The 27,948-nt window shown below is 36.1% G+C and overlaps 1 protein-coding gene across 4 annotated transcripts in view; it reads left to right on the top strand.

Annotated features, from left to right (window-relative positions):
- PTPRT (protein tyrosine phosphatase receptor type T) overlaps positions 1–27,948 on the top strand; it is a 631,119-nt gene that overhangs the window by 247,479 nt on the left and 355,692 nt on the right. For all 4 annotated transcript variants that reach the window (XM_087720360.1, XM_087720361.1, XM_014067162.2 and 1 more), the window contains exons 3-6: positions 5,703–5,974; positions 7,805–7,886; positions 16,336–16,451; positions 18,071–18,245. In XM_087720360.1, the coding sequence (XP_087576486.1) occupies positions 5,703–5,974; positions 7,805–7,886; positions 16,336–16,451; positions 18,071–18,245 (645 nt within the window). The remainder of the gene's footprint in view (positions 1–5,702; positions 5,975–7,804; positions 7,887–16,335; positions 16,452–18,070; positions 18,246–27,948) is intronic.

Genomic DNA, 27,948 nt, shown 5'->3' with positions numbered 1-27,948 from the left:
CTATATAGGTGTTACCCATTAGATATGCCAAATACATATACAATAGCAATAGCAATAGCAATAGCAGATTTTTATATACCGCTTCATAGGCCTTTCAGGCCTCTCTAAGCGGTTTACAGAGAGTCAGCATATTGCCCCCAACAATCCGGGTCCTCATTTTACCCACCTCGGAAGGATGGAAGGCTGAGTCAACCCTGAGCCGGTGAGATTTGAACCGCTGACCTGCTGATCTAGCAGTCAGCTGGAGTGGCCTGCAGTACTGCACTCTACCCACTGCGCCACCTCGGCTCTTCATACATACATACATATGTATAGTTCAGTAACATAAATTATTTACAAAAATACTGCCAAAGTATCTCCCTCTAATATAACGCATATGGCTACACACTTTGCAAAATGATCAGAATGTTTCTGTATCTTATCTATTGCACTGTAACAACAAAACACATAAAATAAAATAAAATAAAATAAAATAAGGGGGTGGGGGAAATCAGTAACTTAAAAATAAGTCAAGGCTTTCCAAACTCAATCTTCTGTGAATTACAAGGCCAGCAGAGAAATATATCTATAAAATGACATGGCAGCAATCTCAGAACGAGAATGTCAAGAGGGTTTGCATTTGATTAAAAATTACTATGCGTGACTGCTGAAATGGATATTTCTTTTTTACCTTCTCTCATTCCCCTACCCACAACCTGTGATTACTTGTTGCTTGTTTTCCTGAAGGCATGTTTGCAGACATCCCCAAAGTAGATTCTTTAAAGAGAATAAAACTAATAATTCTCATTATTTTTAATGTGTAATCATTTATAATGTTACTAACAAAGGGAAATGATGGACAACTAGAAAGGATTTTCTGCACATAACCTGTCATGGGTTACAAAGGTTTAATTATTTTATTGTGTGGCATAATGGTATTACAATCTATTCCACTGGGGAAAATATGTATGAATATTTTTGCAGGAATGCCAATGGGTCTAATTTTCTTCATGACCCCAATGGTACTTTCCCAAATTCATGAAACTATTATTTTTTATTACTTTTAGGTCAAATACTCCCATGGACCTTTCTCCTCTAGAAAACTATTTTCTGAATAGATAAAAAGCAATTGTGTATCTTCAGATATGTAATATGTGTCTGAATTGTCTGTATTTGTGAATTAAGCTTCTTGTGAACACTGGATGCATTAATAAAATTTATTGTGTTTTTGCTCTAATTTCAAAAACTCTTTGTAAGTGGTAAGTTCAGTTCCTGAACAGGCAAAATCTGTTTCTTTCTCTATAACTCCCAGGATGTGAAGGATGATAAAAGAAAAAAAAGGATCAGAAAGTGGAAGAGAAAAGGCAACATAAAAAGGAAAGAGAATAGTGTTTTTTAAAAAAATATTAGTTGAGAATAGTAACTTTATTTTCCTACATAGATCCATGGATTTCATATATGTATTGAGGAAGAAAAACAGTGAAGAAGGATACAATGATTTATATTTGCCTCCATCAATATTTTCCCACAATGGCAAGTTGATGTAAATCATGTATTTAATTCCAGAGTAATTTACCATGTACAGTAATATCAAGAGTTTATCTCTGCTCATCTGGTGTCTGCAATAATTTAGCTTTGCCTGAACTGTCTGTATTTGAGGATTAAACTCCTTGTGAACACTGGATTCCTTAATGAACTTCATGTGGCCCTTGATCTAATTTCAGAAACTTTGTAAGTGGTAAGTTCAGATCCAGGACAGGCAGAAGCTGTTTCTTCCTCTATAGCTCCCAGGATTTGGAGGGTGAAAGGAAAAAAAGGAATCAGAAAATAAAAGGGAAAAGATGACATAGAAAGGAAAATAAAGAGAATCATATCCCAGCAAGCCTAGCTTGTAGCCCCACCCAATGTTTGTTTTAACTTGGCACTTCAATAACATATAATGTGACACCCGTCATGACCCAGACCATTCAGTTTCACAAGAACATTCCTTGAAAAGGAAAAAGCAAAAAGAAAGTCAGGACTTCAGGAATCATAGCTGAAATGGTATTTTTTTTATTTAAAAAATGATGAAAAGGAAAAAAAAAGTGTTGTTTTATTTAACAATTCTCCAGAAGGAAAAGAGGGAAAATGGGAAAGCAGCAGAAGAAAAGATAGAAAGAAAGCTGGAGGCAGATTGAAAAAGGAAAGAAGACACAACAAGAGAGAGAATAAGCTACTTCAAAGATCAGTTAGATAGGAAAAAGATAATTAGAGGAAAAGATGTCCTGATAATCAAGGCACAACAATGTCAAATCAAAAAATCAATTTTTGTGGTTGTTGATGTTACCTTTGCGTCAACATCTGTTTATAAGCAACATCATTCAAATTTAGGAGTCTTTCCTCCTCTTTTTTCCTAATACTATGTATTTAGCTATAGAAATGATTTTTATCTTCCTCAACCATGTTGATGATAATGTAGTGAGGATCTGTGATTTATTCAAATTCTTGGCTACATGAAACTGCTGCAGGCATGCTGCTCCCTCAGGACTATAACTATTTTGGCTTTGACTGCCAGAGAGACTGGACACCTGACTTCCACAGAGGCAGATCCAAGGAGAACAAGAAGGACTTTTCATAAATGAAGAAGCTTCACTGAACTCAGTTTGCAGTATGCATGCAGATAATTGTATCTTTCATACAGGAAGGACAGTTTGCCTGCCTATATTGTGCCCCCACAAACCAGGACACTTTCTATTACTGAATCCTATCTTATACAGAAAATCTGAAAAGTCTTGCTCTAGGCAACTAATTAAAAGGCTGGCAATTTTGCAATAGTTTGCCCATGCTTTATCTGAAAACCAGGGCATTTTACTACGGCTGAAGTTTATCTTCCATTAATTTCAAAGGGCCTTACTCCCAACTCAGTATTTATTTAAATGACATCTCTGGTAAGGACAACATCAGCAACAAATGAGAAGTGCTTTTTTACTTGCACAAAAAGACAGATAGCTAGGGTTGACATATTTTGTGAAGATTTCTTCAAAAAAATTCATTTTGTCCAAAGTGAGCCCAACTATCATTTGGTAGTTAGGCTTCCTTTGAATGCACCCTGATTCAAAGTGCTGGGCATACAGGGCACAAGGTCAAATTATTTGAGGAATTGCATCTTCTGAAAGATATCTGCCTAGGTTAACTAGAGTGGGTACATTCCAGGTTCCATCCCGTAAACTGGTGAGACATAGGAATCTATTGTATGGATGGGTTGGTTGGTTGGTTGATTGATTGAGTGATTGGCAATGGTAGGTCAGGTTCCTTAGAATGAATGAGCTGGAAGGGACCTTGGAGGTCTTCTTGTCCAGCCCCCTACACAAGCAGGAGAACCTATATATACCATTTCAGATAAAGGACTAGACAAATGGCTCTCCAACATCTTCTTAAAGACTTCCAGTGTTGGGGCATTCACAACTTCTCGAGGCAAGCTGTTCCACTGATTAATTGTCAAGCAATTTCTCCTCAGCTCTAAGTTGCTTCTCTCCTTGATTAGTTTCCACCCATTGCTTCTTGTTCTACCCTCAGGTGCCTTGGAAAATAATTTGACTCCTTCTTCTTTGTGGCAGCCCCTGAGATATTGGAACACTGCTATCATGTCTCCCCTAGTCCTTCTTTCTATTAAACTAGACATACCCGGTTCCTGCAACAGTTCTTCATATGTTTTAGTCTCCAGTCCCCTAATCATATTTGTTGCTCTTCTCTGCACTCTTTCTAGAGTCTCCGCATCTTTTCTACATCGTGGCAACCAAAACTGAATGCAGTACTCCAAGTGTGGCCTTACCAAGGCATTATAAAGTGGTATTAACACTTCACGTGATCTTGATTCTATCCCTCTGTTTATGCAGCCTAGAACTGTGTTGGCTTTTTTGGCAGCTGCTGCACACTGCTGGCTCATATTTAAATGGTTGTCCACTAGGACGCCAAGATCCCTTTCACAGTTACTACTGTTGAGCAAGGTAACACCTATACTGTAGCTGTGCATTTTGTTTTTGTTGCCTAAATGTAGAACCTTACTCTTTTCACCATTGAATTTCATTTTGTTAGATAGTGCCCAATGTTCAAGTTAGTTAAGATCCTTCTGTATATTTAACATATCTTCTGGAGTGTTGGCTATTCCTGGCAGTTTGGTGTCATCTGCAAATTTGATGATTACTTATCCTAATTATTTTGGGTTTTTTGCTGTGTTTTTTATTATTGTTGTGAGCCACACAGAGTTATGTTTTACAAGGTGGATAGATGTATAAATCAAATAAACAAATGAATGAAGTATGCTACTTGGATTAACATTGAATAGCTTGAAGTCTTTGGATTTATCAAGTCTTAGGAAGAACATCTATCAAACTATGGAACACTTTTTTCTCCACCAAGGTTAATTAAGAAGCAAGAATCCAGGCAATTGCTTAGACTGCTAATCTGAGGGTTAGTTGGTTATTTATTGAACTATGCAGTCAGCAACCATGGCAAATAGCACAAAAAGTCCATGCAGGTGATTTATAGAATCACACAGCCATTGCTTTAGGAATACCAACCTTGCTCATATTAGTGTTTTATCACCATAGTAATGTTACCAGATGACAGTTTACATCACTGGTGGAAAGTAGTTGCATGTGTGAAGTAGATGTGCTAGAAAGAAGTTGATTGTAGAAATCATGCATCAAACTTGAAACATAACTTATAATATAGAAAATAGTTTTTCTGAAGTTGAACAAAATGTGGGTAAGTACTCTATGTGGTTATTAGTTTATTTATTTTGGCATACTTTTTGCTTAGACTGCAAATATGAGTTAAACTTTCTAAATGTATTATCAGTTTTAAAGGGTAACACTTTTAATGAGTTTATCTCAGTTCTGCTAACTACATGAATATATCCGTGGACCTTTTTTTTGGGTAAAAAAGTATAAAGATGATTGTGAATTTAGTTATTTTTTTGCAGGAACAAATGTGTGAATTTAGAGTGGAACCACCCTGACTCATAATCTCCAACTCTTATCAATTTCTCTCTCAAAAACCATTGAAGTTGAAAAATGAAGCTTCCAAAGAATGGTTTTACATTCTGGACTTTATTTCTCACTTTATAGTTAGGCTTCTTAGTAAATATGGTTCTTCTACCATTACCAGTTTTCCATCTTGTAGATGAGAGCTGTGTCAACAGCCACGCCACTGAAACAATCATTTTGAAAACTCTGCCTAATACAATTCAGTGATTTTTCCAAACATTTACGTGATCTCCCAAATTGTAGGATTCTTGATATATTGTAATCTATAAATATGGACATGTTAAAAAAACAGACAGCTTAATATTGTTTGTGTATGCAATCAAAAGAGTCTGGTAGTGTAACTTCAGTAGAGCGAAAAGGGAGTGTGATATGCTCTTCATGACTGAAGTCAATATTTTCCTGTCAGACAGTTTGAAATCCAAGGTGGAAAATATCTGAAAATAATAACAAATGGCCTTCTTTAGCTGATGATGCAAGCAGTGGATACAAAAGTATTTGTCATTTCTGGTGTTTTTCTTTTTACCTCAGAAAAGTGCTGAATTATAATAACAGTAATAGATCTGAGAAAATTAACAGCTGTTTGGGGTTTTTGACTCTTGGTCTGATTATTTAGAATTATTGACTCTTTAATTAATTTAGTTGTAATATCGGGAAATGGAACTACTGATCTTTTCCTTGTTTTTCTTTTCTTTGTAGGCTCCTTCATGATGGTGAATAGTTCTGGGAGGGCCTCTGGGCAAAAGGCCCACTTACTTTTACCAACACTGAAGGAAAATGACACTCACTGCATTGATTTCCATTACTACTTGTCCAGCCGTGACCGTTCTAGCCCTGGATCCTTGAATGTTTATGTGAAAGTGAATGGTGGACCTCAAGGCAACCCCATCTGGAATGTCACTGGGCTTGTTACAGAAGGTTGGGTGAAAGCAGAGCTTGCGATCAGTACTTTCTGGCCACACTTTTATCAGGTATACTTGAGATTTCTTTTCTTTTACCATAGCAGTGGGCAAGCCTGTAGGCCACTGTAGCTTTTAAAGAGCAAATTGCTCCCTTTCTATTGGTTTTTATTTTATTTTATTTTCAATCTTGCAATTGGAAGTGAGAAAGGGCTAAAATATTTTCTGTTAAATGAACTGCATCCATGAAATGAACATTTCATTAAATGAAATCTCACTAAAGAAGATTTAGCCCAATCTTCTTTAGTGACATTTCTGCATCACAATCTGATCCTTGAGGAACTTGGAGGAGGAGGAAAAGGGTAGTAGCAATGCAGGATCCAATCTGGGTCAGTCACAAAGATCAGACCAGAGGTTTAATCTTCTGAGCTTTCATACTCATGCTGGAGCCCAAAGCTCAGAAAACTAAAGACTTTGTACCCAGTGACTGATCCAGATTGGATACTGCAACAATTATCCTGGGATACTATATTTGCCTTCATTTGTGTAGAAATAATAGTAAGAAAATTAACTAAAATGACCACAATTCACAAATCAGATATAAGAATGTATCCTAACAACATGAGAGCTAAAATATATTTATCTGTACAGTCTAGTTTTCCTTGCCATTCAGAGGCACTGCACGCCTCAGACACTGTACACCAATTGTGGGTTTCCATTTTTTTAATATTCGTTTGTTTGTGCGCAAGTGCACACTCCTGCCATGTGCAGAAGGTTCTGCGCATGCGCAGAGCGTCCGGGTGGGTGGGCAGAGCCTCTTTCTCTTTTTGTGGATCTCAGCACCTCTGTCTAACCATGATTCCCTTAATATTTCCCTTACTCTCAACCAATTCAGTATTTAGGAGGAAGTTTGTCCTCTGTTATAGAATTAGGACCATCCAACAACATAATCCAACAATTCTAGGGCACTTCTGGTTGAAAAGCTGTATTCTAGCAACGTATGAACATCCATCATTTAGACCTTACATATCAAAGATTCTTCTTGTTGCCAGGCAATGAAAGAGCATGGGAAATCAACTTGGAGTGTCCTTCAGGATGAATCTTGACGGAATAAAAAATGGCACTTCAGATTTCTCTTTCCTCCAGCTCTTTTTCAAAAAAAATAAACAATGCTGGATTACATCATCTTGATTTCTTGGTTACCTTAGCCTCACATATTTTATCCTTATCATTGATTAAATTCTGATAGTTAACCACCTCATCAAGATGTTGTTTTCTATGACCTTTCCATAACTATAGGGAGTTGAAAAATCTTATCAGAAAAAATATTTTCAAGGACTTTATATCCCTTCATAATTTGTCTTGAAGCATCTTGATAAAATCTTGTAAATGCTGTTCAGGTTTCTTCTGTAGCACATTATTTTTAACCATTTATTGTCTGGCCATTAACCCATTCTCTAATATATCATTCTTTCTGCAATCATAGTTCTGGGACAATTAAGATTTAGCTGCCTTCATGATTATATTTATTTCTAGTACTGTTTTTTAAGGTAAGGTGTTTTACATACATGCATATTTGCACACTTTTTGGGAAGAGGGAAAAGATACACACACACACACACACACACACATACACATAAGTAAATTTGGGAAATGAGTGGGTTGCTCTGTGGAAGTAAAGGGAAGCTGAAGTAAGATCATAAATATAGTTGTGGTTTCACTTAGCAATCCCTTTGCTTAACAACCGATTTACTGTTCAGTTGTGTTTGCTAAACAAGGACTATCTGTAAAGCATCTGTTACAGAATCTGAATCCTTTGTACTTAAGGGATGTTAGAGGGATGTGTTGTGTACTATTTTCAATTCTTTACTTAATCAGCTTCTTGTCTCCTATGAATTTCAGGTCATATTTGAATCGGTTTCCCTGAAGAGTCACCCTGGGTACATAGCGGTGGATGAAGTCAGAGTCCTTGCTCATCCATGCAGTAAGCATCTCTCCCCCCCCCCACATTCCCTCCTAACCATAGCAATGCATTTCATGTTCAAATGAGTAATTTGCCCAATTTAGCCAGTTCTGAAACATTTCCTTTTATCTATGCCAAATGCTTGCGGAGTGGAAGCAATCAACCCTGAATAAATACATAATTTCTCAAGTTGTACAACAAGCAAAGCTGCTTCAAATGTGCAGCAAGTGCCAAAATTTTAAACCATTATTAAAGGGAAATAAAGCCCTGATTGTTAGGACCATTGAAGGGAGAGAATTACAGGGTTTTAGTGATTCCCTATAGAATTAACTTAAAGAGAGAAAGTTGGGGTAGGGAGGAGAACCTTCGTGAACACGACTAAGCAAATTAGTGCAACATTCACACTGGGGGAAAAAAGGCCTGGAGTGTTTTTCTTTAAAGAAATGTAAATCTTTGCAGTGCCTCTTTGAAAGATTTTTTAAATATATATATCTATCACTTTCAAAGCATGTGACTCACACTGTGAAATAGAGAAATAAGTCAAAGATTGTTTTGCTACATTTCCTAGGCTACTGTATTTCTTTCAGCTGTTCTATTCAGATTTATTTTAAAAGCATTCAATTAGGAATCTGTATCAAATTGACATTAAAGATATTCAGTTTATAACAGTCAAGAACAAACTAACACAGTATGAATTTTAATTTTAATTTAGGCTGTTTTGTATGATCATGGGAATTATCTGACTTTTTTTATTTCTATGGAGAGCTTAATAATTAGGACAAAGTAAGCAGACTAAAGGATTTTTAGTTCCACCAACAGGGAGAAGCTAAGTATAGATTTTTAGATAAACCCCAGAAAATGTAACAGAGTTAGTTTCTCGAGTCACTTTGGGCCATGCAATCTTCCTATAACTTACTTTGCCAGTGTAGGTCTCTCTAAAGTGATAAATGATGAAAATGTGTGACAAGGTCATCATGCAAATGCGTTGACTTATGTCAAAACATCAGTACATAATATAGATAGTCCTTGACTTATGACCACAATTGAGCCTAAAATTTATTTTGCTAAGTGAGATCGTTTTTAATTTTGCCTCATCCCTGCAACTGTTTATTAAGTCATTAAGTGAATCTGGCTTCTCCATTGACTCCATTGTCGCAAAAAGTGATCACATCATCCCAGGACATTGCAACCATCATAAATATGAGTCAGTTGCCAAGCATCCAGATTTTTAATTGTGTGACCATGAGGATGTTGCAATGGATGTATGTGTGAAAAACTGTCATGTCATATTTTTCAGTGATGTAACTTTGAATGGCCACTAAATGAACTGTTGTAAGTCAAGGACTACCTATAGCATTTGTATGGTGATGTTATCATCTGCATGTAGCCATGTTGGCAACACCATAGTTTGCTACAGATGTTTCTGTGTTTATTATTTATTTATTAAAGAAAATTTTATGACCTTTCAATTCACTCATGGTGATTCTGTGTTATAATGTTTGTAACTAAAACAACAAAATGTTGAAGAGCCTTCATCTACAATATCATGTAAATAATGCAAATCAAACGTGGATACATTTTTCACTCTTGCAAAATGGGGCTGGGTTAGGGTTAGGGTTAGGGTTAGGGTTAGGGTTAGGGTTACTCTTGAATCAAACTGCTTTAACTACTTCATAAATGCATGGCACAACATAGGAGAACAAACCCATCAGGACTAGACTCAGAGTCCATCTGCATTTAAAAGACTCAGGCCACTCTTTTGAAGACAGCAACATCTATATTCTGGACAGAGAGGACTGTTGGTTTGAAAGAGGCCATCTATTTGAAATTGAACAGACCTCTCTCAACAGAGGGGGAGGGATATGATGTCATCTATTTTCAGTCTACAACACCGTCCTTTCAACAGTTCCAAGAAAGCTCCACATTCATTTGCACCACTCAGATGACACAGATAAACCTCCAGATGGCCTTAACTGCTCGCTAAAAGAATGCAAATGACCAGCTTTCTGCAAGGAGTATAAATCCTTCCATTCCCCATTATCTAGCCAGAGCTGAAGAAACTTCTTGGATGAGAAGTGAAATGTCTTCAAAGAAAAACAAAAAGTTTAGTTGTCTTCTGAAAAAACACCTTTGGGACAAATTGCTTTAAATTGGCTCATCTATTTGGTGCATTTTAATCTAATTATTAATGTGCGATGAAGAAGTTTGCCCACCTTCAAAAGTATCAGAATACTCTTGGAAAATTATGGCATAGTGAATCATAAGTTTCAGTAAATTCAAATACTGTGGCCATCCTAGTGCAAAACTTTTATTGAAATCTATATTGAGACAGTTTTGGCAATCTGACGATTCCATTCCCTGGTAGTAAATTCAAGCATTCGTCTGATCTTTATAGGAGGGCTATGGATAAACTGGTAAATCAGTGTTTTATGAATACTTACCAAACACCTGGAGCCTTTTTTTTTCACAGACTTTGTCTGCATGCTTTCCCGATAAATTTAAATTCAGTGTGATGACATGATAATTAATACTGCAGTTATTGCAAAAAGGAACGTGAAGTAGTATTTTAAACATGAGTTTTGAATGTAAGAATGGCGTGTCCATACATACATTGGTAGTGCATACAAAGATTGGGAGCAGATCAATAACCCTGTTAGCCTGTTGAGTTCTTCCCATTCAAATTAGCAGAAATCAATCCCTCTCAGTTGTTTCAAAATGGCTGTTTTTCTTGTATCTTGTTATAGAAAAACCCCTGAAACTAATTAAAATGAGTCCTATCTTAGTTTGTATTTCAGAAATCAGCAGAGTTCAAAATTCTGTAGATTGAAAATTTGACTTCAAAGTGCTTCTGTGCAGATAGCATGACTATTTATTTAAAGCAATAATCTTATTTCTATGCTTCATTTGCTCTCTTTCCTTCATCCCTTTATTTCCGTTATACTTCAAACCCCCTGCTACCCTTCTCCCCACCCCCCCACCCCCAAAAAAAACCTCTCTGCAGAAAGTTAGTCACTGTGAACTAAGTCACAGTGACTAACTTTCTTACTTACTAATCATTCAGTAAGAATTTCTTGAACAACTGGATGATTTTGAAAAGTTAAATAGGATCTGTTCTTACTACTTGAATAGGAGACACGAAAAAAATTCTATACATAAAAGTGTGAGAAATTTAAGAAAAAATTCACAGGTACTAAATGGTAAATATTTTTTTTTCTTTTTTGACCAAGTAAACTAAATGAATTTGTCCATTAAATTATGAAAGGTATCTTGAAAGAGAGGTTATTAACTTTCCAAGCTTAATATAACATAATATAAATTATCTACTGTAAGAAACAAAATTGCAATCGGCATGAAGAGAAAATATACAACTGAGGGTCTAACTATCATCCTTTAGCAGTAATTTTTCATGAGATTTTGCCTAACTGTTCTTGCCTATTTGTGATTAAGGAATCCTATCAAAATGTTCAAAGAAATTAAAACCAGCAAACCTCCCCCCCTCCCCCCAAAAAGTAATTACATGCTGCTTTACATATCAGTTTGGGAAATGTAGATTAGTGTGGTTTGCATGCAAAAAAGCAGATTTTGCCTGCTCTTATTAGTAAATACTTTCTTTTGTTCTAATTCAGAAATGTCAGAGGACTTAAAATAGCTGAATTATTGCCAATTAAACAGGCCCATACACTGAAGTTGGAGGGAATGGAAGATATAAACTGTCAAAATTGTTTGCTGTAAATATATTAAAGCAGTAGTGCTTTGTATCAAAGGCTCTCCATTTCAAATGACAGATCTATGACCCTGCCTCAGCCAAGTGCTAGTACATCAATACATTTTGACATGGATAAATTAGTGACCAGCTAAAAGAGATGGCATAGCACTATTTAACTTGATTGACTGGATGTGGTTCTTCAGGAATACAATATATGTTGTGGACAGTTGCTGCTTAGTTTTCCCTCACTATGGATGTTTATTTTGCCATCTGAAATAGCCAAGTTTGGAGAATTATTTTAATTTAAATATAAAAATGTACAACAAAAATGAAAGTTATGTCTGCTCCATCACGAAAAGTATGTCTGCTCCATCACTATGGTCATGATTAGATTCTATGATTATTAAAATCTGAGGAAAATATTTATCAGAGATCCCTCATTTCACTTTTAGTGCATTCTAAAATAATCAGTTACAGTTGCAATGCTGTGGCTTAGGCATATTATTTACTATTGGATATATGAATAAATTTTCTGAGATGGAGCTTCGTAGAGTTAAACTTGGTGAACATCTTGAATTCTTCGCCTCTGGAATGCAGCTATAGGACAGAACCAAACATTTTCTAAAAGGTGGCGGCATCAGTTAATAACATTGATGCATTGCATTTATACAGTGAATGGAAGAGAAAACAGCTCCCAAAAGAAGCCAGCGTGGCTGCATAAAGAACTCTTTGACAAATTGAAAGACAAAAAGGATAAATATAAAGAGTGGAAAGAGGGGAGCATAACTAAGGCAGAATATCAGCAAATAGCCCGAGCCTGTAAATATGAAGTGAGGAAAGCTAAGGCTCACAATAAAGAAAGGCTTGACACAAAAGTAAAAAATAACAAAAAAAGTTTCTTCCAACATGTTAAAAACAAGAAAAAAGTTAAGGAAACAATTGGTTCATTGCTGGGAGAAAATGGCAAGAAGGTGACAAGCAAAAGGGAGAAAGCAGACTATTTAACTCATTTTTGTATCTGTCTTTACACAAAGGGAAAAACAGTCCAACCTACCAAACAGCACCACAAAATCAGATTAGGAACACAAGTTGAAATAGGGAAGAAAATGGTAAGTGAGCACCTGTCTACTCTAGACAAGTTCAAATCACCAGGACTGGACTGGAAAAGAGCTGATGTGGTTCCCATCTTCAAAAAAGGAAAAAAAAATAGATCCAGGAAACAATAGACCTATCAGCCTGATCTCATTACCAGGGAAGATTCTGGAAAAGATAATCAAGCAACAAATTAGCGAACACCTAGAAGTAAACAAAGTAATAGCCAAAAGCCAACATGGGTTTGTCAAAAACAGATCATGCCAGACTAATCTTTTTGCATTCTTTGACAAAGTGACAAAATTAGTGGACCAGAGGAATGCCATTGATGTAATTTATTTGGACTTCAGCAAGGCATTTGATAAAGTAGACCATAACCTACTACTAGATAAAGTAGAAAAATGTGGGTTAGACAGCATCACCATCAGATAGATTCATAACTGGCTGACCAATGCACTCAACATATAGTCCTCAATGGAACTGGATCTACATGGAGGGATGTATGCAGTGGAGTACCCCAAGGCTCTGTTTTAGGCCCAGTACACTTCAACATCTTCATCAATGATCTGGATGAGGAGATAAATGGGGAATTCATCAAATTTGCAGATGACACCAAGCTGGCAGGGATAGCCAACACTCCAGAAGACAGGCTTAAGATAAGAAGGATCTTGACAAACTTGAACATTGGGCACTATCTAACAAAATGAAATTCAATGGTGAAAAAAGTAAGGTTCTACATTTAGGCAAGAAAAACAAAATACACAAGTATAGGATAGGTGGTACCTTGCTCAATAGTAGTAACTATGAAAGGGATCTTGGAATCCTAGTGGACAACCATTTAAATATGAGCCAGCAATGTGCAGCAGCTGCTTAAAAAGCCAATACAGTTCTAGGCTGCATAAACAGAGAGGTAGAATCAAGATCACATGAAATGTTAATACCACTTTAGAATGCCTTAGTAAGGCCACACTTGGAAAATTGCATTCAGTTTTGGTCGCCACGATGTAGAAAAGATGTGGAGACTCTAGAAAGAGTGCAGAGAAGAGGAACAAAGATGATTAGGAGACTGAAGACTAAAACATATGAAGAACGGTTGCAAGAACTGGGTATGTCTAGTTTAATGAAAAGAAGGACTAGGGGAGACATGATTGCAGTGTTCCAATATCTCAGGGGTTGCCACAAAGAAGAGGGAGTCAAACTATTCTCTAAGGCACCTGAGTGTAGAACAAGAAGCAATGGGTGGAAACTAATCAAGGAGAGAAGCAACATAGAACTGAGGAGAAATTTCCTGACAGTTAGAACAATTAATCAGTGGAACAGCTTGCCTCGAGAAGTTGTGATTGCCCCAACACTGGAAGTCTTTAAGAAGAAGTTGTGATTGCCCCAACACTGGAAGTCTTTAAGAAGGTGTTGGATAGCCATTTGTCTGAAATGGTATAGGGTTTCCTGCCTAGGCAGGGGGTTGGACTAGAAGACCTCCAAGTTACCTCCCAACTCTGCTATTGTATTGTATTGTATTGTATTAGATTTTGATATACAAAAAATCATTTGCTTTGTTATATTTTTGAAATGCCAGAGGCATAATGAAAAATCAAGCAACCCAATATTGCAGGTATTCTGGAAGCAAAGCTCCAGTGTGAAAGTTGGCTGGGGTAGTCCTTTTTACCTGGGACATGATGTAAATCTGTGAATAGGCCAATGGGAACTTTCCCCTGAAAGTAACTGTGTCATCCAAGATCCATATGGCCTCATATCTGCTGTAATTTGGAAGAGCTATGAAGACCTGGCTCTTTTCCTAGATCTTTACCGAGGGAGAATGAGTCTCCTTGCTGCATTGCACTTGCCTTCTTTTATCTGTAGTATTCATGTTATTGGATTTATTGTAATTTCTTTGTTGTGAGCCACCCAGAGTCATTGAGAGTTGGGTAGCATAAATTTTTAATACATTGTTGCTCTTATAACTAATTTGCTTGTGAGTTATAGCTTCAAGCTGTATGGCATTGAAACCTAGTATTGTGATTCTTTATTTATGGATTGTTGTCTCTATGATAACTGATAGAATAAGTCTTTTACTTCTATCTTCCGTGTAGAATATCCATCCTTGTTCTACTTGACCATGGTAACCTTAGGGTTGGTTTGAGGCTGAGCAGTGCAGTTTGTCCAAGGCTGGTCCCAATTGGTGTTGACAGGGAGTGAGAGATCCAAACCACAGCGGGAGTGAGTACTGAATCTTTTGTGGTGTGCTGCAGGGCTCAGTACTCTCTCCACTCCTTTTAAACATCTACATCAGGGTGTCAAACTCAATTTCATTGAGGGCTGCATCAGCGTTGTGTTTGACCTCAGGGGGCCAGGGTGGGAATGGCCAGGGTGGGTGCGTCCAGCATGACATCACTCATGACAGTGACTCCTGTGGTGGTCTGAGCCAAGGTGGCGCAGTGGTTAAATGCAGCACTGCAGGCTACTGCTAGATCAGCAGTTCAGCGGTTCAAATCTCACCGGCTCAGGGTTGACTCAGCCTTCCATCCTTCCGAGGTGGGTAAAATGAGGACCCAGATTGTTGGGGGCAATATGCTGACTCTCTGTAAACCGCTTAGAGAGGGCTGAAAGCCCTATGAAGCGGTATATAAGTCTACTGCTATTGCTATTGCTATTGAGCACTCTGCTAGCGAAAATGGGCTCCTGGGGCCCATTATCGGCTGTGACAGCCTCCTGCCAGTAAAAATGGAGTTCAGGGGGGAATGTGTGCCCACCTTAACTTCATTTTTGCTGTCAGAGGCATTGTAGGCTGGTCCGCTGTTTCCAGGGTGGTCCCATTTTTCAGATTTAAGCACCCCAGGGCTGGATGCAGCCAGTGGGCCTTGAGTTTGACACCCTTGGTCTACATCAAGCTGCTGGGTGAGATCATCCATCACCCGAAGGCTCTCATCTGTCAACAAATTTTGATTGGTGGGATCCAAGAGAAGAGACTTTTCTGCAATGGTTGCTGCCATTTGGATCATTATGACCCCTGAGGTGAGATCTGAACCTATTGTTTTAGCCTTCTGAAAGGGCCTGAAGACCTGGCTCTACCAACTAACCTGGGGTCCCAATTGGACTAAATCATTATGAAGATGGCTAATGAACTAGATAAGACTCCCTCGCATAAGTGCATCTTGCTCTCTTCCCTCTCATCTTGTTAATTTTAAACTAATTTAATGTTATTATTTATTATTACTAATTATTAGTTGAAGTTGTAATTTTTTACTCCTCATATCTATTTTTTAAAAACAAACATTATTTACTCATCTTTACACAGAGGGCATTTGCTTTTTGCTTCCACTGAATATTAATTGAATATCTTGGGAAATGTTGAATTCTTTTGTTATAGAATATTTATTTATAGTACAATGTTTATGCCAAGATGGTCATTGTGTTTCTATTCATCTTAGCTAGAACAGCAAAGACAGTCTGCATTTAAAAAAGAAAACCAAGAGATAGGCTTAGTATTGCTTTGCTAAGTCATTTATTCAATGAGAAACTTGGCATATGAAAGAAGGAGAGAGAGAGACAGAGAGACAGAGAGAGACAGAGAGACAGAGAGACAGAGAGACAGAGAGACTGATTCTCATTCTACATCTGCTATCATTATGCATTGTGATGCTCTATCCTGGTAATATTTTGTCTTTTTGTTAGGAAAAGCTCCTCACTTCCTGAGGCTGCAAAATGTGGAGGTTAATGTTGGGCAGAATGCAACATTCCAGTGCATTGCAGGAGGAAAGTGGTCTCAGCATGACAAATTGTGGCTACAGGTAAATGCACAATGGATCCTTTATGTTCTTTAGAAATTTTAAACCATATTTCTCAACTATGAACAAATAGATATTCTGAATCCAGTGGAAAATTTCTGTGCAATACTTTCATCATTTCCCTTTGGGTAAGAGAACATTCTGAAACACATAAAATGCTGTTTAAATTGATGGCCCGGAAAATTATTTAGCTGAGTATGCTTAATGTCTTGAGCAGCTAAATGTTTAACTTTATAGGGAATATTATATAGCATTTATTTACTATATTTCTTCTTTACTTACTTATATATTTTTATTGCATAAATGTACCAAATGTTTATGATTTTTCCCATTGGAAAAATCAGAATTAGCAGAATTAGAGATCTGATTTTGAGGCTGTAATGAAAAAGAAACAAGGAAGGCACTGAAAGCTGATCTTTCAAAAGAATAGGATGAGATCAATGTGAGGAAATTTCAGGATGCCTTACTTTATTTCTACTTGACGTCTTTTTAATTGCTTCTACATTTTATTTGCATGTCTAATTTATTTCAGCCATACTACTTTATTAATCTACATTCTGATCCTAATCATTCTCAATCACATCTTTTCTCATAAGTTGTAAAGTAGCTCAAATCTCAGTTACTGCTTTCATAAGGATGTCTGTGCTTTTTACTACTACCGTACAGTTTAGAACTGCCAGATTTACTCCAAAGAACTGACTGTATTGTTTCAGCTAAATAAATTGCCTCTGATAAGCAGTCTCTAAGCCCAGCACAAATATACCCTGCCAATCATCTGTGTTATCTGTTTGTCCTTGAGAGCAACAACATATATATACGTTTTTTTTTTAATTCACAGCTAGCATCTATGTTGAAAAATAAAACAAAATAAATAAGAGTTTTTTTAAAAAAAAAATAGATGGTTGTTACAATTCTTTCATCAGGAGTCAATGCAAGGCCATGGTACATGTTGAAGCAAAATTCAGTGGAGTATATGGCTGGATTGTGCAGCCTGCATACTTTTATTATATCCAATAAGTTTTTGATCTTGGCGTAATATCTACAAAAGGGAAGCATGAGTCACTTTATACTGTTAGGAAGAAAATGAAATCATATATCTTACCCACTAGGTGACCTTTGAATCCCCATAAATGACACACATTTCAGAATCTTACATTTCTACAAATCCAACCTTTTCTTATTGATAGCTTTTATAATGGAACAATGCTGTGCTGCAATCTATTTTAATCAGCCTGACTCAATCCACTGCAGGATGAAGGCATTGAAATTTATAAACCATAATCTACCAGGCTAATCCAGTTTAGGTTAGTGGTTGTTTTGATTTTCTTCTCTAAGACTGAGAGAGGAAGTGACTGACCCAAAATCACGCAACTTGCTTCTGCTCCTAAGAAACAACTACTCATGGAGTTGATAGGTAGTAAAATATATAGTAACTATTGTTCTTGAGCTAAACTGAAATTGAATTTTAGTAATACATATCAAGTTTAAAGGATTCATTTGGAAGAAAAAAATGTCATGTTTTTGTAAGAATTTCAGAGAAGGAAATTAACATGAGTTAGGAATACTCTTTTCATGAACATGTTATACTTACATAGATCTTTCTCCCTCTCTTTGTGTGACAGCAGTGGAATGGAAGAGACACAGCATTAATGGTTACCAGAGTTGTCAACCATAGGCGTTTTTCTGCTACTGTCAGTGTAGCTGATACATCCCAACGCAGTATTAGTAAATATCGCTGTGTAATCCGTTCTGATGGTGGATCGGGAGTTTCAAACTATGCAGAATTAATAGTGAAAGGTAAGTGATGAATAATTAAAAATGTGAATTTGTGGGAGTTTATACCTGCCCCAAATAGAATGTCATCTGAAGTACAAAAGAATGTCTGTAATCAACCAAAGAGTTTAACCATTTGAAAATGTTAGTTCTATTTTTATCCATGATTATAGTCACTTGACATGAAGAAGAATAAAGCAGTAAAGATTATTAATAAAATTACAATTATTTACAATTATTAATGTGTTGAGTACTAATATATCATTAACTTTATTACCTTACTAAATGAAAAACTTATTTTAGGAAATTCAACTATAGTAAAAAAAATAAATAAATTCAAATTTGAAAATGCTGTTTATCTTTTTAAAAACTCTGTGATATTTTAATAACATAAATTTAAGTTTCACTTTTATGATGTTGTTTGTAACAAGGATTTAAAAAATCCTCAAACAATTTTGAGAATTCCTAACACATGTTGCATTCATAAAGTTTTCATGAGCCATGTTTTATGAAATATATTTCTGTGACAGATGTATTATATATCACACAACTTTTCTATTCACATAGCTACTCTTCTCAACTAAAAATTGGTAAATCTATTGCAAAATTCATTCCTGTTTTTAGAATTTCTGTCAGAATTGTACTGTCTGAGGCAGCCACAAATGAATGTGGAGGTTGTGTTAAATGGTATTCTGGAATTTGAATTCAGTGCAATACCAGTTCAGGATTAAAATATACAAAATTCTTAAGAATTACCAGATTCTATTTATCAGAGGTGAGTTGCTCCCGGTTCGGCCCAGTTCAGCCAAACAGGTAGTAGTGATTCGGCCTGGATCACAGAACAGGCAGCGAGCCAGGTTGGCCACGCTCCCAAACCAGTTCCCTGGTCTCTTCTGCCATTGCCAGCATGTTTCTGCACATGCACAGAACAAGTTACTGTCAACTGTGCATGCATGGGCAATGTGTAGTGTGCGTGTGCACAAAGCGAACCCACCCCTGCTACTCATGCTGTAAAAAAATTGGAATTCCCTACTCAGCTTGGATTAGAAATCTCATTCTTACTCTTGGGTTTTGGAGTGGAGGGTTGGGAGAAAATAATTCTATTGTAACTTCCTTTATCTTGCCTGAAAAAACAAAACAGCACTGAATGTATTCTTAAATTCTAATACTTCATTCCTAAAATTAAGATCTTTATTCTAATATCATTGTTAATCCCATAATTTTTGTGAATTAATAATTATTCATGAACTATCCTTGGTTTTCAATTCTCTTCTCCTCCCAATTTATCAACTGCAATTTTTTAAACCATTTTTCTACAATTTACTCCATTCTTCAAAAGGTTGGTGCAAATAATCCATTGCATTTTCATGTGAATTTAAAGTGTTTATGTATTCATTACTACAAGTTCCTTTTGTAAGTTATTTTCCAGAATAAATCATATTTTTGTTAGGTTCCATTAATATAGTTATTTTAGTTGCACAATTTCAAATCATTGTAAAATGTTTGCTTTGATATGGTTATGCATTCCAAGTATTCATATAATTTAGAACATTATAAACATATAAGGGTAATAATAACCATATACACACACTCTAAGACACATAAAGAAGACTGAAAGGATTCTACAGCTAAGCATATCATGTGATCATGTAAGTCATGGTGGCACAGTAGTTAGAATGCAGTATTGCAAGCTAATTCTGCTGACTGCTAGGAGTTCGAATCTCACCGGTTCAAGGTTGACTCAACCTTCCATCCTTCCAAGGTTGATAAAATGGGACTCAGATTGTTGGGAGCAATATGCTTACTCTGTAATCTGCTTAGAGAGTGCTCTAAAATTCTGTGAAGTGGTATATAAATCTAAGTGGTATGGCTATTGCTATCACTTTTAAAGTGGATACTGTGAATTTAAAATTACTCAAAATCACTCATGGAGCATGTGTAAAAGAAGAAAAACCAACTTTTCTTAAAAGCAAAAGAAATCCATAGTTGGGTAAATAAAACATAAATATTACAGTGGCTATTATATTGTAAATAAAGGTGTAAACATTGATAAGTGACATAAACAAGACACTGATGGATTCAGTGCTGGACATAAAGAGATGGTGAGATAATGAAGGTAACTTTCGGTTGTCAACTCCTATTTTCTTTTTTTGCTTCTCTTCAACTAATAAGATAAATGTATAACTGCTTCTTAGGAGGTTAACTGAATATGGTGCTGATGTCCTTTTGAAGTAAAATGGATCAGTGTTTCTCAAACATTTTGCATAATTTGGCCAGGATTTCCAGTAGCTAAAATGGAATCAGTTTGGAAAGCTTCATTCCTAGAATGATGTTTATTGAATTAGTGACAGTGAGAACAATTAAGAACTTGTGGGTACTCCATCATTGAGGGCTTTTAAAAAGAGATTGGACAGCCATTTTTTTGAAATGGTACAGGACTTCTGCTTGATCAGGGGATTGGACTAAAAGACCTCTAACATCCCTTCCATCTCTGTTATTCTGTTCTGTTCTGGATTGGTTATGCAATTCAGTACCTGAATCGTAGCTCAGTTAACTAATTGCTAAGCCTAGATGAAGACAAGCCGAAAATTTGGGTTTGAATTCAGAAATATATGTGGGATTTGAAGATGTGCCTTCTCTTCTGCCAGTCTGAGACAAAAATTCCATTTCAAATAGCATCCCAGAGGATAAATCTTATCTGACTGAGGGGGAAAAAAGTTAAGCAGGATGAATGTAGATATGAAAATATTGACAATTGCTCCAAATGTGAAGAATTGAAGCAGAAATAGATATATCACAAAATTTCTGAAAGGAGAAGAATATGCTGCCAGGTGAGGAACCAATAATAAAGGCAAAACAATTTCCCTGAAGGTTGCTATATGATTTTGTAATGATAAAAAAACGAAAAAGAGAAAAAGAGCACCAAACTGATTCAGTATCAGTGTTTGTGCACTCATGTTTACTACCTTAGATTAATGGAACAAATGTTTTTCATTGTGTAACTTTTACGTATAAAACTCTGAAATGTCCCATTCTGAGTGGAAGCCTGCTATTTTGGCATAAGATGGCCTGCCCTGAGCATTTTGCTACAAACAGAGTTGTGTTTTGAACCCACAAAGCAACGCAGAACCCACAAAGCAACAACAATTCCATGCTTAAATTGGTCAATTTTTAAAGTTTCCAACTCAGAATGTTTTGACAGGAAACATTTGCATACCTCTAATTAGAGAAATGTAAAGAAACAGAGTCAAATAATGTAAAAAGATGTCAAAGGACATATGTTTTTCACACTGGAATGAATTCATTCAAATCTTTGATAAATGCATGCATTTCATTGATTGGCTAATTTCATTTCAATTATCTATACACATAAATGTGTTTCATACATGCCTGCCTATCTATAATTTAGGAAAATTATATCATGGAATTAAAAAAGTAAAGTAGCACAATGAATATGTTCATTTGTATTATACATTTCAATTTCAATTTGTGTATTGTTCCTATTTTTTAATGGTTCTGAGCTGCCCAGAGTTACGTATGGGTGGCTGTAGAAATTGAATAAGTAAATAAAAATAAAAATATAAAAATAAATATATAAATAAATACAAGATCCAGACTATTATTGGGAAAGTCAAATGAAGGATTATATAATTTTGAAATACTTGATTGTGTAAGGCCCCTCAGTTAATCTGTATTTAGAAGCTGTAAAAATAGCAAAGATAAAGATGAGAGTTTTTATTTCAATTCAATTGTTCTTGGAATAGACACTTTTAAACCTCCACATTGTTACCCGTAGAAGTTGCTCCAATAAAAATCTCTCCTCTGTCTTCATTGGCCATATAAAGTACATGGCACAAAACATTGTTATAAACTTTGAGAAATTTCCTTGACCTAGCATTGATTTCGCAATAAAACCATGTCCTCTTCTCACTGCAAAGCTTGTTTTTTTTTTTGGGGGGGGTGTCCATTTTCTTTGTTCTTACTTTGTAGGGTTCTGCACTAAAATGAATGAGTAAAAGTTTAACTTTGCTCCTGTCATGTTAGTTACATAAATATGAAGTAAAAAATGATAACATATAAATATTTGAATTATGATCATTTATGTCTACATTAAAAGGAATGGTTGAGTAAAAAATATCACAGAACAAATTCAGGTTTACTAATCCCAGCAGTTCTGATAATTATTGTATGTTTAATATCACTTCTTAAAATATATTCCTGTCAGAAATGTTATTCAAATTGTATTTTATTTAAATGCATTTTATTCAAACTTGGGATTCCCTGAATGTTTCAAATGTTATTCAAACCTGTTATTTCATTAGCTGAATTTGAAATGGTGCAAATTTTACCAAAATGAAAAGTTGATGCTGAATGAATTAGATTTTCTGATTCTCCATATTATCAGCTGGGATGGATTAAAATTTAATATGTTACTCCAGCCCAACTAAATAATAACACTTTTTTCCCCTCTTGGGGTAGACAGTTATCACATTGAACTGATAAACATTCAGCAAATGAAATATAAATTTATTGTATAACAAATTGAACTTGGTTGATGTGCTACATAATGAAGTACCTTCATTCCATCTTGTATGCTATGGGGATGTAATGTATGTGTTTCTGTGTCAGCTCTGTACAAACTGTCCATAACTGCTAGATTATTCCTAACATTATTCACATAGTTAAGAAAGGCATTTTTGCTATTTTTTGACTGAATAGGGGATGGAGAGGAACTACATCATTTTCCCCTGCTCTGATTCTGTCATGATAAAAATATGGTATAAACAGAGCTGGCTCTGCCCTTGAACAAGAGAATTTTTAGAAGGGGCAGATCATATTTTTAACTTGCTCATTCACATCAATTTTTATCATGTTCTATTCTGGAGGATTAAGGAATGCGATAAAATGGAAATAACCTATTATTGCTGATTATCAAATATTGGCATGGCTCTGTTGTATGCATGCCAGTGTAACTCTGTATAAGTGAGGATAAATAAATGGGAAAAAATTGAACTTGGAATGATTTGTAGTTATGCATTCATTCCCCATGTTATTGTTTTGTTTAATTTTACTTACTTGTTTATTATATTTATTTATTTATATTCATAGATTTAAATATATAGAGTAACTAACAGAGAGCTTTAAATCATATAAAACCAGAAATATCACTAGAAGCTAAAATCATAAGATTACTTCTGGTCTACTTTGGCCATGTCATATGTACAAATTCATTGGAGAAGGCATAGATACATGCAAATTCATTGGAGAAGGCAATGATGCTAGGAATGTTTAGTGGACATAGAAGAAATGGAAAGCAAAGGACATGCTGGCTAAATAGCATCAAATTTGATACAAAGTTGGACATCCAACAATTGGAAAAAACCCTATGTTTGATAGGTAACATGGAGAGCACTTGCCTATAAAATTGCCAAGAGTCAGACCTGACTAAATGGTTAAAATTACAACAATTCATATATACTCAGTATTATGAATGGGCAAAGATAAGGAAAATCATATATAATGGTAGAAACCATTGTTCCTATCACTAATCTGTCCACATAATTTGAAATGATTCAAATTTTCTGAATAATAGCAATAGCATTTAGACTTATACACCTCTTCACAGTTCTTTACAGCCCTCTCTAAGAAGTTTACAGGGTCAGCATATTGCCCCCAACAATCTAGGTCCTCATTTTACTAACCTCAGAAGGGTGGAAGGAGGAATCAACCTTGAGTCTGGTGAGATTCGAATAGATTGCAGGCAACCGGCAGTCAGCAGAAGTAGCCTACAGTACTGCATTCTAACCACTGCGCCACCACAGCTCTTATTATATGCATTCCCTTCCCTTTCTTGAGAGTAATATGCTGTATGTTGCTGAGATTATTTTTTTAAAAAGAATCCTATGAGGTTTTTTTTTAATACAAAATTATCTTGTTTTTTTATTAATAGCAGCAGTCAACAATTTTATTTTTAGCAAGATTAGACTTCTTGGGTAGAATCCAATATAGGTTGAAAAAGATATAGCTACATCTGCCAGCCAGAAACATTAGATAGTTCCCTTTGGTAATATATCTTCCATTTGAACGGCATTATTTAATTATGAGTTTCAAATGGGGACTAACCTAATTTCATTTAACATATCTATAGTGCAGGGATGGGAGGCCCCATATTAATAGGTAAAGTTTGATGTACCAGTAAAACAAGCAATGGTGGAATGAGTCCTATAGAACCCTCCTGCAAACAAAGCAAGCGACGAAAGTAAGAAATACATTTTCTTACAGATTTTTCAAATCTGTTACAGGGATATAATTTATAGACCAGTGTGTTTAAAGAAAATTTAAGGGTATGGTTGCACAAGATAGGAAGAACATAGATGGCTGTTTTGTATTGTCTGTTAATTAATCCAGCTAGTTCATTCTTTTTTCCACTGAGTTGTACTCAATGTTTGTTCTTTACAAAACTGTTAACAACAGTTACTTAGTTTATTGTGCATAATAAAACACAAAAACCTCTTTTTTTCTGATTTTCCTAGTATCAGGGTTAGGATTAACCTCTCTTTCTATTTACATTCTGCTTCTCCTTTCCCCCCCCTGAATTATTGCTTTCAAATGTTGCTTATTCTCCTGCCTCCTTGCTAAGATTTCATTTCAACTAGACAGAGTTTTTGCTGATTTTTTTATGGCCAGTCCTACCTGGAGATGACAATAATTGCATCTAAAAGAACATCATAGAAAAGAACAGGCATTTTACTGAAGTATGGCCCAGTACAATATAAAAGTCTAACTGGAAAAAAAAAAGAAAATTAAACCTGGGACCTGCTGGATGCAAAGATTATTGCTTAGCCACTAAAGCGTCATGGTCTTCAAAGAGAGAAATTCTAAACAGACAATTTCTGGGCTATGTGTCATTTTTCTTCTAGGCTTTCACAATAGAAATTTGACTGATTTAATGGGCAAGACACGAATGATGAGTAAAGTTCAGCATTTGCAAAATGAGGCTTGACTATTGATCCAAAAAAAGATGTGACTCAATTGCACACATATTTCAGACAAAACTAATTGCTCAGAGTTAAAACATCTACCAGTTTTATCTGCGCTGAAAATGTTCAACAGTGCAAGTAGAATGGAGCTTGATTATATTCAATTGTAATTTTTATTCCAACTGTGCTATTCACCCCAAGCCAATTTTCTCTTCCCCATGCCTTTAATTCTGCAAATGAGGTTATAAAAGCTTGTTAAATGTGTAGAGCTATTTTTGTGGACTTCTTTTTTTGGGGAAAGTTAATCTATTAGCTATAGCTGCTATTCGTTACTGTCATTATCACTTTATTTTCTGTTAAAGATTTTATTGTTGCTTTCATGATTTTTAAAGCGTTCGGGAATCAAAGTATTTCTCATATGACTTTTAAAAGGCACAACTATATTTTATAGTTGAGCCGAGGTGGCGCAGTGGTTAAATGCAGCACTGCAGGCTACTCCAGCTGACTGCAGTTCAGCAGTTTGGCTGTTCAAATCCCACCAGGCTCGGTGACTTCCTGGGGGAGGAGCCTGTCGCCGAGGAGGGCTCAACCGAGCTCCTCTCAGAGATCTGGTCTGTATATCTAAATAAGATCATAGATATCACCCCTTTTTGGCTATAAAGGGGCAGGGAGCAGCTCTGTGTGCTAGGGTCTATTCGTAATTCACAGCCTTTCTCTTTTTTTTTTGGCTGTGGACAGAGATTAGATCCAGCGTAAGCAGAGCCTTTATCTCCAGCCAGTTCTTCTCAGCTGCTTTTTTTTTTGCAGCCCTAGACAGGTGACCCCCCCCCCCCCAGGACAAAGTAAAGTTGTTTGAAGCTAGGATTAATACGGGCGGGTCCTACTCCTGTGAGATTTATGCTTTTATTACTATCTTAAATACCAGCCTCTTCGTCCTAGAGGCTTCTTTGTTTAAACGGACTTCAAAATGGCGATTTCTCTCCGTTGGTGACTGATAGGGGATGTACTTAGCTGGCTTTACCTTCCTGCAGACCGCTCCTTAACAAAATAATCTTTTTTTTTGGAAACAGAGGGGAGCGAAAGCGCTGTTTATTTGTTTATTTATAATGGCACCCAGGTCAAAATCGAAGCGTCTCTCTACGAATGTGCCTAAAGAATCTATGAATCAACTTAAAGAATCTACTAAGGAATCGCAGCCCTTGTCTCCTACGCCCTCTACTGGAGAATTCTTAACACAGGAATTTTTCTTTCAAATGTTTAATGATTTTAAACAAGAAATTAAAGAATTTGTATTGGAGCTATATGGTAATTTAAAGTCTAAAATTGCCCAAATGAAGGCGAATACGTTTGTAGCCGTGTCTGCCCTGTCAGATTATACCGCTGAAATAGAGAATAAATTGGAAAGTCTGGAGGAGGCTAATTCTAATTTGACCACTAATATTCAAACTTTACAACAAAAAATTAGAGATACTCAAGAACAGCTCGTTATGATAAACTTTAACAAGAAGGCATTTGCAATAAGAGTCAGAGGATTCCACGAAAAGGAGCGAGAGAATCTGAAATAGACCTTTGTTGAAGCCTTCAGCCAAGCGGTGGGAAGCCCGGGACTTAATTTTGATTGGCAGATTCGGAAAATCTATCGCCAGAATTCGTTGATAGCGGAACAGCGACAGCTCCCGAGGGACATAATTATATATTTCTCCACAAAAGAATCCAGAAATGCGATTATGCAAAAGTTTCACAATAATAGTTTGTGAGTTGATGGCCAGGATTTGATTGTCTTCAAGGAAATACCATTCCAGATGTTAAGGGCAAGAAGAGACTATACTTTCTTAACTAAAGAGCTTAGAAATCATCAGATTCAGTATAAATGGGAGGCCCCAGCCGGCATTACGGTCACATTTGAGAATCAAAGACTTCGTCTCAATTCTGTTTCGGAGGCTCGAGATTTCTATTACAAGACTTTGAAGGCGGGACTTCCTGACTGACTTGGAAAAGAGGAAAGACAAGCTGAAGGAGAAGGCAAGCAACAGGCCACATGGCTGCAAGATGGAGGGGGTAGCTCTCCCTCCCTCGGAGAAGTAGAAAAGCGGAGAGCGAGGATTTAGACATTCTAAAATATTTGTCAAAGTTGTGGATTGAATGGGGGTTTGCGACCTCTCTCCGGTAGAAAAAGCGGAATTGGATATTGGTGGGGTGATGCTGAATGTATATATGTAAAATGCATGCAGAATGATTTACGCTGTTTAAATTCTGTTAGAAGGGAAAGTTTGATGAGATCATCTTAAAATAGAAGGTAAACTGATTCTTGCTGAAAGTATTATTTGAATATGTGGAAGGATCCATGCTACTTAATTTTTACTAGAAGGGAAAGCTTGGTGAAATTATTTTGAGTTAGATTTTAAACTAATGTCTGTATAAATTTGATAGTGGTAAATATCAGAGAAGCAAGGGATGAGGGTAAAATGCATGCGGAATGATTTACGTTGTTTAAATCCTATTAGAAGGGAAAGCTGGATGGGATCATTTTAAGATAGAATGCAAACTGACTTTTGTGAAAAGTAATATTTGATCCACGCTGCTTAAATTTTACTAGAAGGGAAAGTTTGGTCAGACTATTTTGAGCTAGATTGTAAATTGATGTCTGCACAAATTTGTGTAAATTTTGACTCTTGTGTGAATTACTGTTTGAAAATAAGGTTAAGAAAGATTATTTGGAGGGATTATGGGAAATAGTGGTAAATATT

This window comes from Thamnophis sirtalis, unplaced genomic scaffold (assembly GCF_051295495.1).
Source record: "Thamnophis sirtalis isolate CommonGarterSnake01/CBP01778 unplaced genomic scaffold, rThaSir2_p1.2 scaffold_7, whole genome shotgun sequence".
Lineage (NCBI taxonomy): Eukaryota > Metazoa > Chordata > Lepidosauria > Squamata > Natricidae > Thamnophis > Thamnophis sirtalis.
This window is presented reverse-complemented; position numbering and strand designations above follow the sequence as displayed.